Source organism: Gopherus evgoodei, unplaced genomic scaffold (assembly GCF_007399415.2).
Source record: "Gopherus evgoodei ecotype Sinaloan lineage unplaced genomic scaffold, rGopEvg1_v1.p scaffold_44_arrow_ctg1, whole genome shotgun sequence".
Lineage (NCBI taxonomy): Eukaryota > Metazoa > Chordata > Testudines > Testudinidae > Gopherus > Gopherus evgoodei.
In genome coordinates, this window is record NW_022060065.1 from 1,138,855 (window position 1) to 1,159,885 (window position 21,031).

Below are 21,031 nucleotides of genomic sequence, written 5' to 3' on the forward strand. Positions count from 1 at the left end.
CTTCCTGAATATTTTAATGAGAGGACAGCAGAGTGCCATTACCTTTTATTTCTAATTTTTTTCACTTTTCATACTCTTGTTGATACTTGTTTGAGGTCACACAGTTATTCATTTCCTAATTATGTTATATGAACTATTGACTCAATGATGGAAGTCTGATTTCTTAACAATATGTAAGTGACCCTAACTTTTCAAAAATGAGTAATGATTTTGGATGTCCAATTTGAGACTGCTTAAAGGGGATTTATTTGCAGAGTGTGGCTGCTCAAAACTTTATGGAAAATTAGGCTTCTTTAATAGTGTGTCAAGGTGGACATCCATACAGTGAAGCACCCAAAATCACTACTCGTTTTTGAGAATATAGGACAAAGTGTATTTTAGGTATAAAGTTGTTATTACAATTTCCAGCATCTAAAGAATAACTGTAAAGATTCTGCCATTACCGTAGTGGTTTCATGCCTAAAACCTGCCGAACATTCCATATACTCAATCTAAATTTCTCTGTGTTGCACAACTTCTCTTCACTCCTGGCATATAACCAACGGACAGCAGAGGACATTGATGTTACCATGCCTTTGAAGTGAAAGCATCACCTGATGGAATCATTTACCAGTTTGTGTCATGTCTATTGACGTTACTCATTGAAGAAAAGTTACTTAATTCATTTTGTCTACATTATGCCTGTTATCTTCATTAAAACAAATGAACACTCCTGAAAAGCCCACACACTTCCTCTGCTCCATGCCAAAAGTCTCACTGCAAACACATGCAATTCATACTTGATAATATGATTGCTAAAATGGTACAAAACCCACTGCATATAGCATTTGAAAATTTTTCATTATTCAGTCCCAGCCTAGCAGATAATACAGTTGCACTGTAATATAAGGTGAAATATTTGTACTATAACAGCTGATCTCTAATGCATGTTGTTTTTTTCATACTATGATCTGTATAAAAATTAATCACTGAAATGCACATTAGTTGTATATGTATATAAGGGCCGCATATCACATGTTAGTAAGACATAGACTAGAAAACACATATTACCGTCCCCACTAATTTCATCTGCAGATCCAGGTAGCATGCAAGGAGAGAGAAAAACAAAGGGGAGAGAGAAGGGACAGAGAGAGAAGGGGTGGGGAGGGAGATATACTATTAAAACCATGAATAATCCAAGAATATAGCAAAACTACAGTTATCTTATACACTTAGCTCAAGAGAAATCAGAAAGGTAGTGGAATTTAAGACATTTCCCCTAAAACTTAAGCTACAGAGGACTATTTAAACTTTTCAGTACATACAATAAAATGTAGACTAGTGACTGTTGTGTGAAGTACAACAATTGAATTTAGGAGAGGGACCCAGTTAATTCAGTGCATTCTGTTACAAAGTGTCAATTTTTGATTTTGACGCTTCTATTACCAAGGTAAAGCCCCTAGGCCAGATGAACTAAACTTTGATTTACAACAGCTGAGGATCCGGCCACTAAAGCTTTGTACATACAGTTATGCCTTCATATACTTAGAACTGGTGCTACCTCTTTCATATTGGATGTATTATTATGCTACTGCTTAAACACTGAAAAGATATGGTATAACTTAATATTCATTTTATTGAACAAACTATAGTTATATGAAACTGTGTTTTAAATGATAGATGGAACAAGTCCATAGGGCACTTACTCAAATTAACACTGATATTATGGATTTAGCCTATAGGCCCTGTGACATACCAAATATCCATACCAGAATGTGATGCATTTTAAGCATTCAATACAAATAAAATTATAATTAAAAATCCACATTTCTGTTGTAAAATTAATACACATAGTATTACATCCATTTTCCCTTTCCCCACACAGCCCAAACTGTCCAGATAACACTGGATGAGTACACAGCAGCCAGCATCACTGTGTTCACTCTTTAATTCAGTATATGATCTTAAACTACATTTATTGCTGCTATCCTATTTCATTAATTTGCATGCTGTATCAGGGATCCAAGAATGCAATCCAAATTTACCACTGAAACAAGGAAGCTGAGGGATTTTGTGGCTGAACAATTGTACAATTAAAATTACTAAATCATTCGCCACGGTCACATATGACAGAACAAACTCTCCTATAAAAATAGTATCAAATATATGACACATCTCACTGAAGATCCAATTGTAGGGGACAGCAGAAATTTAATGTGATTATTCTTGGAACTCTGTTTACCTGAGGCTGGAGTAAAATTGTAAACAAACAGTAAGAGAGTTAGTATATTCAGTTTTGGGTTAATAAGGCAGCCTGTACAAAGAGCAGTGCAGTACCCTTAGGCGGTGGCTCATGGGAACAGAAGACGAAAGGGAGAAAGCGCCTAGCTTTCTTTACTTTATGCTGACAGTGACTGACTCCTTTACAAAGAGGCAAGAAAAGGAAAGAGAAAAACAGAAACAAATTATTTGGAAACAAAAGAAAACAAACTTAAGAGCACTTCTGAAAGTGTGAATGTAAAAGCAAAAGATTTATATTACAGTTCTACATCTGCAAGATGTATATTTGAATCTTTCTAAAATGATAAACTATATTTACTATTTTACGGTGGATTCCTCACCTTAGAAATATATTATTTTTCTTTTTATTTCACTTTAGAAAAAGTGATTTATAGTAGAATCTATTAAAAAGTCAACATTTGCCAATCATTATCAAGCACATGAATAACTGATTCTCTGATATTTAAATCCCCATCCCCATTATTAAATCCCCATCCTAAGCTTTGCTATTATGTGGTAACTGTTGGCAAATTCTAACTTTTTAATGGCAGCCAGTCTTCTAATAAGGACAGAATCAATTTCATGGAATCTTACAAGAAGATGATCAAATAAAAACAAACATTTCACACAACACAGGTACATCAAACATGAAAAACACTCACCCCAAAACAACACTGGAATGTATTTTCCTGTGAAATAAATTATTGGAGTGATCCCCCTCTAAAAAGTCAGACCCAGCATACCTAGGGTCTGTGAGGAAACCCCCTCTGATTACCCTTACTCATTCTCCCATCTCCCGAGGAGGAGCAGCCAATCAGACCTGCTTCATATGGCTAGAGGTGCTCTTTTCCCCTCCTTAGGAGTTAATAGAAGTTTTGAGGGGCAGATGAGAAGAGGGAGGCGCCAATACCATTATCACAAAGGGGAACTCAAAAAAGGAGGAATCCCAGCAGCTCGGGGTTGCTCTGCTCCCTCTTCCCCCCTCCCTTCTTGTAATGAGTTGGTTCCTCTCAGCTGCTCCCTCCATGCTTCCCCTTGCCTCTCCCTCAGCAACTCTAAGCCTGGGAAACAAGATGGGAAGATCAAGAACACTAGCTAGTGCTATATCCCCCAGACTCAGGGATGGAGCTGTGAGGAAAAAGAACCTAGAGAGTTGGAGGAACAGCACAAGTGTGCCAATCATGGGGCAGATAATGTGGGCCAGAGGTACAAAAATGATGTGGAGCTGAGGAGCACAGAATTAATTGATGAGGCAGATATGGGGCTAGGCTGAGGTGGGAGGGCACAGAATTAATCAACTGGAGTTTGTGATTTTCATCAGCGAGCCTCTACACTATTTTCCCCTGTTGACGATAGCTCATCTCAATTGATTAGACTCTTCCTGTTGGTATGCATACTTCGACCTTTTCATATTCTCTGTATGTATAAATATCTCCTGTCTGTGTGTTCCATTCTGTGCATCTGAAGAAGTGAGCTATAGCTCACGAAAGCTCATGCTGAAATAAATTTGTTAGTCTCTAAGGTGCCACAAGTACTCTTGTTCTTTTTGCGGATACAGACTAACACAGCTGCTACTCTGAAACCTACACTATCAGAAACACTTCATGCAAATCTGCATGATTTTATGCAAATTCTGGTCACATGATGTTGGAAGGTTTATTGGATGCAAAATTATTTGTTGTATAATGTCCATCACTGGAATCTGGATGCCTCATGTTCAGTTTTAAACCCACAAACTGAATGGGTGACTCAAAATTATACACAATCTATTTTTTGCTGAGATGGTAATTAATTAAAAAACAGAACAAGCTGGTAAGCCTTATATTGTACCCTGAAGAATAACAATAAAAATACCATTATAACAAGCCTGAAAGGGTAATTACAAACAAATGCAAATACCATGTCTTCTAATATTTACCTTTCAATAAAAATAGGCAAAACAATCATATTCAATATTTTAAACTCATGGAGATTCAAGGAAAGGGTAGATTATGGACTAAGTTAGCATGACATCAGTATTATATATGTATGGCATACAAGATATTAGAGATGAAGGGGAAATCACCTTTTTTAAAACATACAACAATCTTCAACTATTCACAGTCCAGGGGAGTTTGCATCTAAGTCATCAATATGAACAATCAGAATTAACTAACATTCATTATGAAATATTAAATGTGCTAAAAGAAAAGTAATCCTACTAGTATTTTTTTTTAAGTGAATCATAAAAAGGTAGAGGAATGCAAAGGAACCGTGGCTGAAACTGAAGAACACATATGCAGTGGCCAGAGGCAATGCAAGATATGTAGGCGGTGGAGAGAGAGTTCAACCCTTGGCCTCTCTGCTGAGATTGTGGACAATTCAGCTAGTTGTGATGGTGGTTTTAATATGTGAACATCTGTTCACTAGGACCTTGACTGAAACCATCATTCTGTTTCACATAAACTATGAAACAGTAATCAGATGGAAAAGGCTTTCAATTACCACCACCCTGGTCTGAATTTAAACTGGTGATTTGGGAAGGAAGAAACTTTATCCATTACTTGCTTGCTGTATATAAATTACTGCAATTCAAAACTTTGCCTTTATGATCAGGTATCAAATTAAAACTGGTGAAAGATTAAAGGTTTATTTTGTGGGTTTTCATTTGGTAATTTTGTTTTTTATGTTCTAACTACTTTCAGGAGCTTACACAACACTTGGAGCTATTCCCAGTATTCCACATCAACTTCCAGCCATCTAAGCTGACACTCCTATGCAGTCTTGGCTTTCATCTGAGTGCACATAAAGCTTCTAAATCTGGGCAAAAGCAGAGCTGAGTGCTTTCTCTGCTTAGATAAGAGCAGCTCACTAAAATGAATTCACTGAACGTATATGCCATTTATCATGGAATAAACCATTTTATTTATTTTTAAACTGTTTCAGCAATATGAAATGTATATAAGCAATGTATTTAACAAATACATTTGTCAAAAGAATAAAGGTCTGCACCCTAAACAAAAAATCCAAACACGTCTAGGCATAAACTGCAACATTACTACCAGCAGCAAGTGACCATTCAGATGAGTGATATAAGCCCACTGCAACAAAGAGAGTCGATGGAACGGGGAGGAGCAGAGGGGGAGACAACAGCAGGAAGAAAGGATTCTTTCACAAGGAATTTGGATCATGAAATCTATGAAATACTATTTAAAAATCACATTTTGCATTACAGTGCTATAATTTCATCACAGGTTTCTACTGATTACGCAAACCACTGAAAGTTCATTCTTGAGGTCTCACCAGGACTTCAAGAAAATGTTATATTCCACAGCTAACAATTCCAAAGGACCTTAGAAAGAACACGAAGGAAGAGGCTATTCCTGATTTACAGGAGTAAGGTACAACTTCATCTGTGATCAAAATACCCTTAGAGTCTTCTTGCCTATCTACTTTTCCTGTTTCTCTTCCTCTAGTTACTCCTGAGATCTCCCTTTTCTCTCTCTCATCCCTCCCTTCCTTTCCAATTAACTCTCCTTGCCATTCTCCTCTTTGCCACTCCTACAGACAAATATGCATGTACGGCTCTTCAGGCAGTTCCAGTGTCTAGCGCTAATAGTGCTAACACTGAGCCAGCTGGATTCGTATACAATGGAGAGCACTGAAAAATCAAGAATGATGCCTACTAGTAGTACTTGGAGAATTCACTGCACTGCAACATAGTTTGTGTGCAAGAAGGCTAATATAACCCTTTTAATATGAGGTAGAAAGATACTGCACATTAGCAGCAGACAGAAAATCTCGAAGTGTTGGTGTCTAAATCCTCTTGGGAAAAGATCCTAATGGAGACAAACAGCTGAAAATATAGACTCATAGACTCATAGACTCTAGGACTGGAAGGGACCTCGAGAGGTCATCGAGTCGAGTCCCCTGCCCTCATGGCAGGACCAAATACCGTCTAGACCATCCCTGATAGACATTTATCTAACCTACTCTTAAATATCTCCAGCGATGGAGATTCCACAACTTCCCTAGGCAATCTATTCCAGTGTTTAACTACCCTGACAGTTAGGAACTTTTTCCTAACGTCCAACCTAAATCTCCCTTGCTGCAGTTTAAGCCCATTGCTTCTTGTTCTATCATTGGAGGCTAAGGTGAACAAGTTTTCTCCCTCCTCCTGATGACACCCTTTTAGATACCTGAAAACTGCTATCAGGTCCCCTCTCAGTCTTCTCTTTTCCAAACTAAACAAACCCAATTCCTTCAGCCTTCCTTCATAGGTCATGTTCTCAAGACCTTTAATCATTCTTGTTGCTCTTCTCTGGACCCTCTCCAATTTCTCCACATCTTTCTTGAAATGCGGTGCCCAGAACTGGACACAATACTCCAGTTGAGGCCTAACCAGCGCAGAGTAAAGCGGAAGAATGACTTCTCGTGTCTTGTTTACAACACACCTGTTAATGCATCCCAGAATCATGTTTGCTTTTTTTGCAACAGTATCACACTGTTCACTCATATTAAGCTTGTGGTCCACTATGACCCCTAGATCTCTTTCTGCCTTACTCCTTCCTAGACAGTCTCTTCCCATTCTGTATGTGTGAAACTGATTGTTCCTTCCTAAGTGGAGCACTTTGCATTTATCTTTATTGAACTTCATCCTGTTTACCTCAGACCATTTCTCCAATTTGTCCAGATCATTTTGAATTTTGACCCTGTCCTCCAGAGCAGTTGCAATCCCTCCCAGTTTGGTATCGTCCGCAAACTTAATAAGCGTACTTTCTATGCCAACATCTAAATCGTTGATGAAGATATTGAACAGAACCGGTCCCAAAACAGACCCCTGCGGAACCCCACTTGTTATACCTTTCCAGCAGGATTGGGAGCCATTAACAACTACTCTCTGAGTACGGTTATCCAGCCAGTTATGCACCCACCTTATAGTAGCCCCATCTAAATTGTTCTTTCCTAGCTTATCTATAAGAATATCATGCGAAACTGTATCAAATGCCTTACTAAAGTCTAGGTATATCACATCCACCGCTTCTCCCTTATCCACAAGGCTCGTTATCCTATCAAAGAATGCTATCAGATTAGTTTGACAGGATTTGTTCTTTACAAATCCATGCTGGCTATTCCCTTTCACCTTACCACCTTCCAAGTGTTTGCAGATGATTTCTTTGATTACCTGCTCCATTATCTTCCCTGGCACAGAAGTTAAACTAACTGGTCTGTAGTTTCCTGGGTTGTTTTTACTTCCCTTTTTATAGATGGGCACTATATTTGCCCCCTTCCAGTCTTCTGGAATCTCCCCCGTCTCCCATGATTTCCCAAAGATAATAGCTAGAGGCTCAGATACCTCTTCCATTAACTCCTTGAGTATTCTAGGATGCATTTCATCAGGCCCTGGTGACTTGTAGGCATCTAACTTATCTAAGTGATTTTTTACTTGCTCTTTCCTTATTTTCTCTTCTAAACCTACCCTCTTCCCGTAAGCATTCACTATACTAGACATTCCTTCAGACTTCTCAGTGAAAACCGAAACAAAGAAGTCATTAAGCATCTCTGCCATTTCCAAGTCTCCCGTTACTGTTACCCCCTCCTCATTGAGCAGTGGGCCTACCCTGTCCTTAGTCTTCCTCTTGCTTCTAATGTATTGATAAAAAGTCTTCTTGTTTCCCTTTATTCCCATAGCTAGTTTGAGTTCATTTTGTGCCTTTGCTTTTCTAATCTTGCCTCTGCATTCCTGTGTTATTTGCCTATATTCATCCTTCGTGATCTGACCTAGTTTCCATTTTTTATATGATGCCTTTTTATTTTGTAGGTCACGCAAGATCTCAAGGGTAAGCCAAGGTGGTCTTTTGCCACATTTTCTATCTTTCCTAACCATCAGAATAACTTGCTTTTGGGCCCTTAATAGCGTCCCTTTGAAAAACTGCCAACTTTCCTCAGTTGTTTTTCCCCTCAGTCTTAATTCCCATGGGACCTTGCCTATCAGCTCTCTGAGCTTACCAAAATCCGCCTTCCTGAAATCCATTGTCTCTATTCTGCTGTACTCCTTTCTACCCTTCCTTAGAATTGCAAATTCTATGATTTCATGATCACTTTCGCCCAAGCTTCCTTCTACTTTTAAATTCTCAACAAGTTCCTCCCTATTGGTTAAAATCAAGTCTAGAACAGCTTCCCCCCTAGTAGCTTTTTCAACTTTCTGAAATAAAAAGTTGTCTGCAATGCAGTCCAGGAACTTATTGGATAGTCTGTGCCCTGCGGTGTTATTTTCCCAACATATATCTGGATAGTTGAAGTCCCCCATCACCACCAAATCTTGGGCTTTGGATGATTTTGTTAGTTGTTTGAAAAAAGCCTCATCCACCTCTTCCACCTGATTAGGTGGCCTGTAGTAGACTCCCAGCACGACATCACCTGTGTTTTTTACCCCTTTTAGCCTAACCCAGAGATTCTCCACCCTTCCGTCTCCTATGTCCATCTCCACCTCAGTCCAAGTGTGTACATTTTTAACATATAAGGCAACACCTCCTCCCTTTTTCCCCTGTCTATCCTTCCTGAGCAAACTATACCCATCCACACCAACATTCCAGTCGTGTGAATTATCCCACCAATATCAGTAGTTAAGAATGTTTTTGTCTAGCTTTTCGCTCGCAGTTTGAGTAAGACCAAACTAAAGCACTCCTATTTTGTTCTGAATTTCCTCTCTGATCATTTCTCCTCTCATGTAGATGGATAGACTGTGTATTTAACAATATATATGTTGAAACACTGCTTCTGATTAAATAGTTATGCCTGTGCTAATGTTTCTATTTGAATAGAAATCTATAATTTTTCCTTTCTAGAAAAAGAGGATGGTGGGATATGTTTGTAAAGCTTCCAAATACAATGTTGTTTCTTTTCAATGTCCACCGATTATTCTTGTTTACATGGATGGTTGGAGCTAAGTTTTAGGGATGACCCATAGGGAGGTTTGTAAACATTGCCTGATATACACATACTATTTTTGGATAAGCACTCTTTTTACTGTGAAATAAAGAATATAAAAAATTTTTGTTTTCTAACAACAAAATTTCATGTAACATTAGCTGACAATGCATATGACTCCCATGGGGTTTTTGGGCAAAAGTAGTTTTAAAATTATTGAGTTAATTTAATTTAGACGAATGAGTGCTAGTCATGGGCGCCACGTTACACAGCAAAAATACATAGATTTATAGATTCCAAAGCCAAAAGGACAAATGTGACTTGTATAACAGAGGGGATAGAACCAACCCCCACCCAAAAAAATTCCTAGGGCATAAAGAATCATAGAAATTTAGGGCTGGAAAGGACCTCAAGACATTAAGTCCAGCCCTCTGTGCTAAGGCAAGATCAAGTAAACCTAGACCCTCCCTAACAGGTGTGTTTTTCTAACCTGTTCTTAAAAACTTCCAACAACAGGGATTCTATATCCTCCCTTTTAAGCCTATTCCAGGGTTAGCTACCCTTATAGCTAGGAAGTTTTTCTGAATATCTAACCTAAATCTCTCTTACTGCAGATTAATCCATTACTTCTCCTAACTCCAGTGGACATAGAGAACAAGTGATCACATGCCTCTTTGCAAGAGCCCTTATCACATTTGAAGACTATCGGATTCCCTTCTCAGACTTCTTTTCTCAAGACTAAATATGCCTAGTTTTTTAACCTTTCCTCACAGGTCGGGTTTTCTAAACATTTTATCATTTTTGTTGCTCTCCTCTGGACTCCCTCCAATTTGTCTACATCCTTCCTAAAGCATGCCGCCCAGTACTCCAGCTGTGGCCTCACCGATGCCAAGCAGAGCAGGACAGTTACCTTCCATGTCTTACAGAGGATACTCCTGTTAATACATTCCAGAATATTTGCTTTTCTTACAACTGCATCACATGGCTCATACTCAATTTGTGATCCACTGTAACCCCTGATCCTTTTCAGCAATACTACCACTTAGCCAGTTATTCTGCATTTTGTAGTTGTGCATATGATTTTTCTTTCCTAAGTGAAGTACTTCGCACCTGTCTTTATTGACTTTTATCTTATTGATTTCAAACTAATTCTCCAATTTGTGAATTTTAATCCCGTCCTCCCAAGAGCTTACAACTCCTCCCATCTTGGTGTCATCTGCAAATTTTATAAGCATACTCTCCATTTCATTATCCAAGTCATTAATACAAATATTGAATAGTACTGGACCCAGGACTGACCCTGCAAGACTCTACCTGATACGTCCTCTCAGTTTGACAGCAAACCATTGATAACACCTCTTTGAACACAGTATTTCTACCATTTGTGGACCCAATTTATAGTGATTTAATCTAGTGCACATTTCCCTAGTTTGCTTATGAAAATGTCATGTGGGACTGTGTCAAAAGCTTTACTGAAATAAGATATATCACACCTTCTCCTTTCCCACACCAGTCCAATAACCGTGTCAAAGCAAGAAATTACGCTAGTTTGATATGAATTTGTTTTGACAAATCCATGCTAGCTATTCCTTATAACCCTATTATCCTCTAGTTGCTTACAAACTGATTGTGTAATACTTTGTTCTAGTATCCTTCCAGGTGTCGAAGTCAAGCTGACTGGTCTGTAATTCCCCAGGTCCTTTTTGTACCCCTTTTTAAAGGTATGTACTATGTTTCCCCTTTTCCAGTCCTCTGGGACCTCACCTGTCCTCCATGAGTTGTCTAAGATAATTCCTAACGTTTCCAAGATTGATTGTTGCTGGTTCTTTAAGTACCTCAGAATGAATTTCATCAAGCCCTGCCAACTTGATTACATCTTGTGACAGTACCTCCCATAAGGCTTTATGGAAATATGCTTAGAATGGTAAGGCCATATAACATATCTCAAAGGTTATGATCTACTGAATCTGTTGGGTACTGGCCTGATTTCTAAATAACCTTAATAGAGCATTTGGTCAGTTTCTGGAAAAAGGAATGTTGTAGTTAACTACCTAATCAAGAGACACATAAAAGACAGTGGATCTTGGAATGCTTCAATCCACATAAGAAGTCTACTTGAGGACGTTCAAGGTAGCATGTGACCCATGGCTACTACCTGGTAAGAAACTGAGTCATGCATGGACAAGTGACTTGCCCAGGTGACTCCAGAACTCCATCTTGGAGCTGGACTTTGCATAGGAGTGAGGAGGGGGTCTCCACCACAAGAGAAAGTCTATTTAAACCCCTGGGAGACCCCTCCATTTTGTCTTCTGCTGGCTAAAGAGAGGAGTTATCATGAAGAATCCCCTAGCTACTTCCTGAGCTGGAACAAGAGCTGCACCAGGTGAAATAATTGAGCCCAGGCCTGGAAGGTGTCCAGTCTGAGAAAAAAACTTACTGAAGCATCTCTGAGGGTGAGATTATTTGTATTCAGTTTAATTAGACATCAATTTGCGCATTTTATTTTATTTCGCTTGGTGACTTACTGTGTTCTGTCTGTTACTACTTGGAACCACTTAAATCCTACTTTCTGTATGTAATAAAATCACTTTTTACTTATTAATTGACTCAGAGTATGTATTAATACCTGGGGGAGCAAACAACTGTGCATCTCTCTCAATCAGTGTTATAGAGGGTGAACAATTTATGAGTTTACCCTGTATAAGTTTATACAGGGTAAAATGGATTTATTTGGGTTTAGACCCCACTGGGAGTTGGATATCTGAGTGTTAAAGACAGGAACACTTCTGTGAGCTGTTTTCAGTGAAGCCTGCAGCTTTGGGGCAAGTAATTCAGACCCTGGGTCTTTGCTGGAGCAGACGGGCATGTGTGGCTCAGCAAAACAGGGTGCTGGTGTCCTGAGCTGGCAGGGAAAGCAGGGGTAGAAATAGTCTTGGCACATTGGGTGGCAGCTCCCAAAGGGGTTCTCTGATCTAACCCATCATGCATCTAACTTATCAAATTTTTTCTTTAACTTCTTTTTTTCCCTATTTTGACTTGCGTTCCTTCCCCCTTGTTGTTAATATTAATTATGTTAAGCATCTGGTCACAATTAACCTTTTTAGTGAAGACTGAAGCAAAACAGGGATTGAACATCTCATCATTCTTGCTGTAATCAGTTATTAGCTCTCCTTCCCCTCGAAGTAGACAATCTACATTTTCCTTTTCTTTCTCTTGCTTCTAATTATTTTAAAAAACTCTTCTTACAGCCTTTTATGTCCCTTGCTAGGTGTAACTCATTTTGTGCCTTAGCCTTTACAAGAATTGAGATCTTGAAAAACATTTTGGTTAAAGAACTTCCTGTTTTGAAAGGCAGACATAAATCTATAGAATCTAAAACAGTGTAAGAAAATAACTGAGAAAAGAGGGACGATTAACCTGTTACAAACTGGTAAGGCAGAACAAATACTTAAATTGCTTAGGGAGGTGTGGAATCTCCATCTCTGGAGATATTTAAGAGTAGGTTAGATAAATGTCTATCAGGGATGGTCTAGACAGTATTTGGTCCTGCCATGAGGGCAGAGGACTGGACTCGATGACCTCTCGAGGTCCCTTTCAGTCCTAGAATCTATGAATCTATATATTAAACAAAAATATTATGATACAGGCAATTTAGCCAGAAAGTTACAAAAGAAAAAGGATTTGATTACAAATAGAGAGATTTAGTAACTGCCATCAGACAGACCTCTGAAATATCTGCTAACTTTTTCCATACTTTGTATGCTTCAGAGCAACTTATAAATAGATTTTTGAGAAGAGTGAAACCACCTCAGTTCTCAGAGGATGATGTGGTAGCTCTTGATAGGCAAATTGCTGTAGAGGAAGTTAAAGTTATAATTAAGAATTTAAAATCTAAACAGGCTCCTGGTCCCAATGGGTTTTCTGGGAAGTATTATAGAGCTCTAAAGCAGGAGTTGGTCCCTACTTTAACTGACTTGTTTAATGGCATAAAGCAGGGAAACGAGACTCTGGATTCATGTAAAGATGCAAACGTTCTTTCCTAAAGAAGGTTATCACTTGTACAAACCTATTTCTTTAATTAATGTGAATACTAAAATTTATGCCAAGGTCCTAACAAACAGATCGAGTCTCATCTTGCCAAAATATATTTGCCCTGATCAATATGGGTTCGTTGCTGGCAGGCATCTAGCTGACAAATATCAGAAGAAGTGTGCATTTGCTCTATAATATTAATTCTAGTAATTCTTCCTGTGTGCTGCTTTCTTTGGATGCTGAGAAAGCCTTTAACAGGCTGAAGTTGGGAGTACCTCAGACAAATTTGGGTAAGATTTGGTTTTGGAAATTAGTGTTCTATGGGCATATTGGCTCTATACAATCATCTCTGAGATCTGCTTTAATTAATGGTCATCAATCTCCTTTTAATTTTTCTAGGGGTATGAGTCAGGGTTTGCTTTGGCAATGGTGCCATTTGCAATAAGCGTGAGAAACAGCCCCTTGGTTATGGGCATCAAAATGTTTTCTGGATTAGAATACAAAATACATTTGTATGTTGACAGCATCATGTAATATTTGGAGGACCCAGAGCCTCATTAAAAATTATAGAACAATTGACCTTGGAATCTGGAGAGGTATCAGGATTCAAAATAAATTATGATCCACCTGAATTTTTAAGAATTAATATTCCTGAACGGATCAAAACAGTTGTCAGCTACATACATTTAAATGGGTAAAGGAATCTTTAAAATATTTAGGAATAAATATTGCGGAGAAAAATAAAACACTTTTTAAGGAGAATTACCCTCCACTGTGGAATAAAATAATAAAAGACTTTAAAAGAACGGAACAAATATTAAATTTCTTGGCTAAGTCGTACAGCCTTCGTAAAGATGAATTTCCGATCAAAGTTATTTTTGTTTCAGTGTATCCCTATTGGTATCTCTGATATGACATTAAAAACATGGCACGATGTGCTATTAAAATTCATTTGGAAACACAGAAGATAAAGAGAGAATTCTAATGTTCTGTGTAAGCTTACAGAATGGAGTGGACTAGCTTTCCATCAAAGTTAAAAGATGTGATCAACTAGGTTCAGATTAGACCACCCAAACACTGAGTAACACATGAACAAGAATGGAGCAAAAATACAGATATTCATCATGATTGTTGGGTTAAAAATAAAGGAATGGCACCAAAAATAAAAAATAACCATTCATCCAGATCACCAAGCAGCTTTGAAAATTCCTGTCTCCAAGGCTCTCTCTGTTAGTTATTTTAATTAATAATCAGCAATTTATCTTTAGCAAATACAAAAGTGACTATTCATTGTGGGTAAGAGCTGACATTACTCAATTTGGTTGGACAGATGTTCTTGGGTCCTGATTTGAAGTCATACCAAGGGTTATGTAATCATATAAATAATATAAACATCCCATATTTTAAACATGCATAAGTCAAATGTTTTAATGTGAAATCGATACAAGGATGTCTATTTAGACATTAACCACATTTGATGAGCTGATCCAGGAGCAAGTTGGAACAAAAGGTTTAATTTTTAAGATACATATAATTTTGATTGAAAAAGATAATTATAAGAAAACAACCCAGATGAAAAGGTGGGAGAGGGATTTGGACAAAGAAATTGATCTGGATGAGTGGATCTCTACATGAGAAAGGGAATATATATCTTCAATTTGCATATAACCAATAAAGAGTTTTTTAAAATAAACTACTGATTCATTTTATGTCCACTTCCAAGTGATCCCTTGACCCGCTTACGTACTGTGCCAATATAGCATCTATATTTTAAACAGAACGACAATTTCTTTTACTGTTAGCAGCAAAATTTTGTATTTCACAATATTAGAAAAATCTGACTTTTCCTCTTATGGAATTGTGGCATAGTAAAATATAGACTGTTCGTGTAACAAAAACGCTTTCACATTCAGTATGTGCACAAGAGAACTGCCAAAAAGGATAGGTATTTAGAAAGTGGTCACCCTTCTTTTGCACTGGGAGGAGGAGGGCTCCCCAGCCAGCACACCAGAATCTTTAGCTAGGTTCTCTGAATATTAGCCTGATTCTGAATAAGTAAAATACGTATAGTGTGTTGACTTTTTATTGTACCTTTGCCTTAATAAAATGTTTTGAAAAACAATTATATTTTGAGAATTATTAGTTACCCAGCTTTTAATCCATTTAATGTGCGCTATGTTCATTTTATATTGTTATAGTTTAATTAAAACGTTGTGTGGTACCAGAGCCTTACAGAAGTCTATTACATCAACCCTATTATCTTCATCAACCAAACTTGCAATCTCATCAAAAAAGATATCAATTTAGTTTGACAAGATCTATTATAAACTCATGTTGATATGCATTATTACCCTCCTTTAATTCTCTTACACAGGGTGTGAATCTGTCTGCCATGCTGTCTCCCTTCCCTCCATTTGTGCTGCCTTGTAGAGTATGAGGCTACATTAACAACGTGTTAACCCTTGAGGGTTCTGCTGAGTGCTAGTTAAGAACATAAGAACACAACACATACTGGGTCAGACCAAAGGTCCATCAAGCCCAGTATCCTGTCCTCTGACAGTGGTCAATGGCAGGTGCCCCAAATGGTATGAACAGACAGTTTATCATCAAGTGATCCATGCCCTGTCACCCAATCCCAGCTTCTGGCTAGGGACACCATTCCTGCCCATCCTGGCTAATAGCCATTGATGGACCTATCTTCCATGAATCTATCTAGCTCCCTTTTGAACCCAGAAGTTAACAGTGCGTTGCATGAAAAAATACTTTGGGTTTGTTTTAAACGTGCTGCCCATTAATTTCATTTGGTGGCCCCTAGTTCCTATATTATGGGAACAAGTAAATAACTACTCTTTATTCACTTTCTCCACACTACTCATGATTTTATATACCTCTATCATATCCCCCATTAGTCTCCTATTTTCCAAGCTGAAAAGTCCTAGCCTCTTTAATCTCTCCTCATATGGGACCTGTTCCAAACCCCTAATCATTTTAGTTGCCCTTCTCTAACACCAGTATATCTTTTTTGAGATGAGGAGACCACATCTGTACGCAATATTCAAGATGAGGGCGTACCATGGATTTATATAATGGCAATAAGATAGAGAATAAGATGGAGACTCTCTCATTTTTAATAATTCCTAACATCCTGTTTGCTTTTTCGACTGCCGCTGCACACTGCGTGGACATCTTCAGAGAACTATCCACAATGACTCCAAGATCTCTTTCCTGATTAGCTGTAGCTAAATTAGCTCCCATGATATCGTATGTATAGTTGGGGTTATTTTTTCCAATGTGAAAACTGCAATCTATTGGGGCAATATACTGAATTTCAAGGTGCTTATAAATATTTATATATTTGTACTGAATGAATGCCATATTTGTAAACCAATAGTAACTCCTCAGTGTGTGTATGTAAATACACCCATACACATGACATGTATACATGTGTACACACAAGTTGGACAGGTATTTGGTAGAAAAAAATATCCTAAAGCAGGAAAATAAAATGACAGGCAAGACAGGAAAAAGGACAGGAACCCCCACCCGCAACACAACCTAACAATCGTCGCATATACACAAGTACACCCTGGTCAAGTCAAAGGAAATTATGTCCATGTACTTATGGGAAGAATTTGGCCAGCTGAAAGAAAACAGCATCATTCGTCACCACATGGCTCCAGTTTTATGCTAGTGTAACTTCAATGGAATAACAGTGGTAAATCAAGCCCTGGTTTTAAAATATAATATTAAGGTTATGACACAAACCAACGAAGCCAAGGAAGTTTGCTTTTCATAGTTGATGCCTATCTTTAATTCATCTCACATTTCTCAAGAGATAACAACTGCAAACACAGAGACTAGTGACTTGTTGAAGGCCACTTAGGGAGCCAGCATCAGAACAAGGATTAGGCTCTTTTTTTAATCACAGGAATGTTTCATTAGGTTATTAAGTATGGTATTTTCAGGTAATTCTGAAACGAAAAGAACTAAAATGAATTGTTTTACCAAACCTAGTTACAAGTGCACAGAAGAAACACTTAAGGCTTCAAAATTTTCCACTGACATAATTCTATACCAAACAGCATATTCATTTTAAAGTGACCTGATAAAACGCATGTGTCAGAAAGTCAAGCTTTTAAAGCTGTGGGCAAAAATAACCTTTTCCCCCAATTACAGTTTAATAATTCTGTGGGAATGTAAGTCTTACACAAGAAACTCTTTCAGACTTGAGCAGAAGACAGACTTTCATTTTGAGCACAGGGGTCACAAGACAGAGAATGCTCTGTGCTTTGCCAGGAATTGTTAAATCTAAATAAAATCTTGTTTGTCCTTCACCCTGAGCTCTTAACATTGCTTGTAATTAGCCTCATTATTAAAATCAGTTTCTTATTTTAAGTGCTGTAATAATGAAATTAACTTAGCTTGTGACATCTTTTTCTACACTGTGTATCAAAATATCAACATTTGATCGGCTTAATTTTGACCTATAGTAAGCAACTGAAAATATCCATAGTTTCTTTTATACAAATTAAATCATATTTCTTTTAACACATGCTAAAATCTGTTGAACTAACATGATTCAACCCCCTCACATAAGAGTGAATTTTCTTTCTATAGTCCTTCTTTCATTAAGATGTAGAAAAGAAATCGAAAGTTCTGAATAACGTTGCTAAGTTTTAGGGGCAGATCCTCAGCTGGTTTGAACTATCATAGTTCCATGGACTTCAGTGGCACTATGACAATTTACACCAGCTGAGGCACCACCCCATAATTAGCACACTAGGACAGAATTGCAGTGAAAGAATATATACTGAATTACTGAGAGTTCAGTCACAATATGTACTTTAAGGGACTAAAATTATCCTACTATAAATCTAACTGACTTTACAGCAAAAACTAGTAAATTATCTTGGGGATTACTACAGCCAGGTGCCGAGCACCTTCAGTATCCACAGATCACAGTGTATTTCTCAAAGAAAGCCACTCATCTCACTATTAAAGGAAAAGGCCCAATGATTTTAGAAATTAAATTACTTGATACCAGTACTCTAAGCTGCGTGCGTTTTGTATTTCATTCTAGACTAAAACATAAAATCATGCATTCAGTCACATGTCAATTTCCCCCTCTAAATAGGCACATATTAATACTAAAAGTTAGACTCTAGGAATTATTTTGGGGAAGTTCTATGGCCCATGTTCTACAGGAGATCAGCCATCACAATGGCTCCTTCTGGCCTTGGAATCTGTGAATCAATGAACACTGCAAAAGCTGTATTTCATTATAGAAGAAGTTCACCACTACAGCATATGGCCAGCTGCTCAACCACTTAAATTTTACCACAGAGTCCAGTTTTGAGGGTTTAAATGAGATCTTTAAATGATCTTTTGCTTACACTCTGCAAAGGATGAATTTCCTCTTACATGTCCATCTTTCAGCCAGTAACAGTTCCATGCAACATTCCCTCCTTGCACACATATTTTTATACCCAGGAATAGTGCAGGGGATGTGGATATGAGCGGATATTCTTGATCAAGAAGTTTCCACACTAAAAAGCATGGACCATGCTCAATGGGCCCAAAAGCACCAATCCTGGGATGCCACGATCTCTAGCTCCACTTACATAGTGCCTGTGGAATAGTTCCTATGAGAGATTTGGACAGCTAGGACTAGGAGATTTCCTGCCTATGGATTTCCTAGCATTAACAAGGCACAAAAAATGGCCAGAGGTTGGCCACAAGGAGATAAAAGCATGGTAATTAATACTCCCAGTCATACTCATATAAAGAGTGAAGAAGATACATAGATTTAGAAGAATCCGATGAAGTGGGTAGTCACCCACGAAAGCTCACGCTCCAAAACATCTGTTAGTCTATAAGGTGCCACAGGGCTCTTTGCTACTTTTATAGATTTAGAAGAAATATATTTAAAACGGGTATAAGCAAACTGAAGATGCATTAATTTAATTTCTGTGAAGGGGTTTATATAATATATATAATTGAGCAAATAAATTATTATTTTTGGAAGTAGCGTAAGTCTTTTCTAAAGCTAATATTTGCTGTTCAGAAACAAATTGCTGGCCAAGACAAATTCCTGTAGACTAGACTAGACCATTTACTAAGAAAGATTCCAAGCAGACCAGCCTGCAGTACAATCAACAAGATTTTAATGAACTCATGTGTTACTTCTTTTAAATTAGACATATTTATTTATCTTGATACCAAATATACAGTATCAGTTTGCCAGCAGCACAACATGAAACACATTCCCAAATAGGTTCCTCTCCTGAAGGCTTGTGGACAGATGTAATGTCCTGTGGAAAGGACATTTTTTATTTTTACATAAATTAAGGAGAAGGGGGATGAAAATTGGGATTATGATGCAGAGTCACTTCTGTGGCCCCACAATAACTGAAACCAAAACAACAACATGGTCACAACCAATCTGTAACCCAGTTGAAGAAAGTACATTAAGTAAAATATGCCTATGTATAGATAAATTTAGTGAGTTGTGACTGAAAAAGATTTGGTATTCATTATTTGTATTATAGTAATGTCTAGAGGCCCCAACTGAGACTGGGCCCAATTGTGCTAGGTGCTGTACAAACACATAGTGAGACAGTGCCTGCTGCAAAGAGCATTTGATCTAAACAGGCAAGACAGAAGGGAAATGGAAGCACAAAAATGTGAAGTGATGTACCCAAGGTCACACATTTTTTGACTCCCAGCCCTGCCATCTACCAGATCATGCTGCTATCAACTATGGGTGAGAAGTTTCTGGAACCAACCTGCTCATTCACTTTAGTATGAAAAGGAACCTTGTTGCTTAAGGCTAGAAAAATGTCAGGTAACTTTCCAGCTTGCTGTTTTTCATTTTCATGCACTCTATGCCTCTGAACATCTTGAAATGCCAAAATACCATGGAAAAGGTGGTTCTTGCTTTCACTGGGACAAAAACACTTTAGAGAGTGTCAGATATTTCATGGGAAAGGCTAGAAATCTTGCAGAAACAGTTTAACTTTGTATAGCCAATGGCTTAACATATACATTTGAACTTGTGGTGCATCCCCAAATCAAATCATGGCAGTGTCTGATCTTTAGCTATAATCAGTACCTCATTAGCTTGGTAGAGAAATCATTTTTGAAACTGTCCTTCTCAGCTAAGAATGTTAAAACTACAAATATGGCTAGTTGGCAAACTTTTATGTAACTATTTTTTGTTGCATCTGCAGTTCAAATTTTGCTACTAAGGTTCTAATATTGGAGAAATACTAAACAAAGAATAGCAATGTCAATGAAAACAAGCAGCAGAGTTCTGAATTTATGCTTCCAAGCTATTAAGTGGATGAAGGAGGGTACAGCTTCCAGATAGCTATAAAGGCCTGTCTTATTTGAAACCTCTGGATGTAAACATTAAAATGTCATCAGAGAAAAGCTCTTATTCTGCAGCTCACTATGGCATCATCCACAGATGGTTTTGCACTGGATGCTGTCAGCTGTCAGACTCTGCTGATCTGCAGCTCTGGTGTTAACTGAGCATTACGCACATCTGTTGCTTTCATTGTTCAGTACCATATATCAGATACAGATTTCAACAAGAGTACCACTTGTATGTGTCAACATGAAACATTACTTCATCTGAAACAAATTGATACATCCAGGGAGCACAAGAGGCTCTCAAAGAGAACATCTCCCAAGGAAAAATATGTCCCAAGTACCACAAACTTACATGCTAACAATCTGTGTCTATGGTATAAATTCAGTGTAATATCATCTGTGCCAAGCTTGACAGAGGACACATAACATGACTTTACTTGGGGTAAACAAAGGTCAG

General features: G+C 37.9%; 1 protein-coding gene across 21 annotated transcripts in view; it reads right to left on the bottom strand.

The window, feature by feature from the left end:
• Positions 1–21,031, bottom strand: part of PTK2 (protein tyrosine kinase 2) — a 430,903-nt gene that overhangs the window by 113,186 nt on the left and 296,686 nt on the right. For 10 of the 21 annotated variants that reach the window (XM_030546389.1, XM_030546388.1, XM_030546386.1 and 7 more), the window contains 2 exons: positions 2,317–2,400; positions 1,051–1,068 (listed from right to left, as the gene is read on the bottom strand). The exons of 7 other annotated variants lie outside the window; for them this stretch is intronic. In XM_030546389.1, coding sequence (XP_030402249.1) covers positions 1,051–1,068; positions 2,317–2,400 — 102 coding nt within the window. The remainder of the gene's footprint in view (positions 1–1,050; positions 1,069–2,316; positions 2,401–21,031) is intronic. 4 more of the 21 variants (XM_030546398.1, XM_030546394.1, XM_030546391.1 and 1 more) reach the window with 1 other exon arrangement.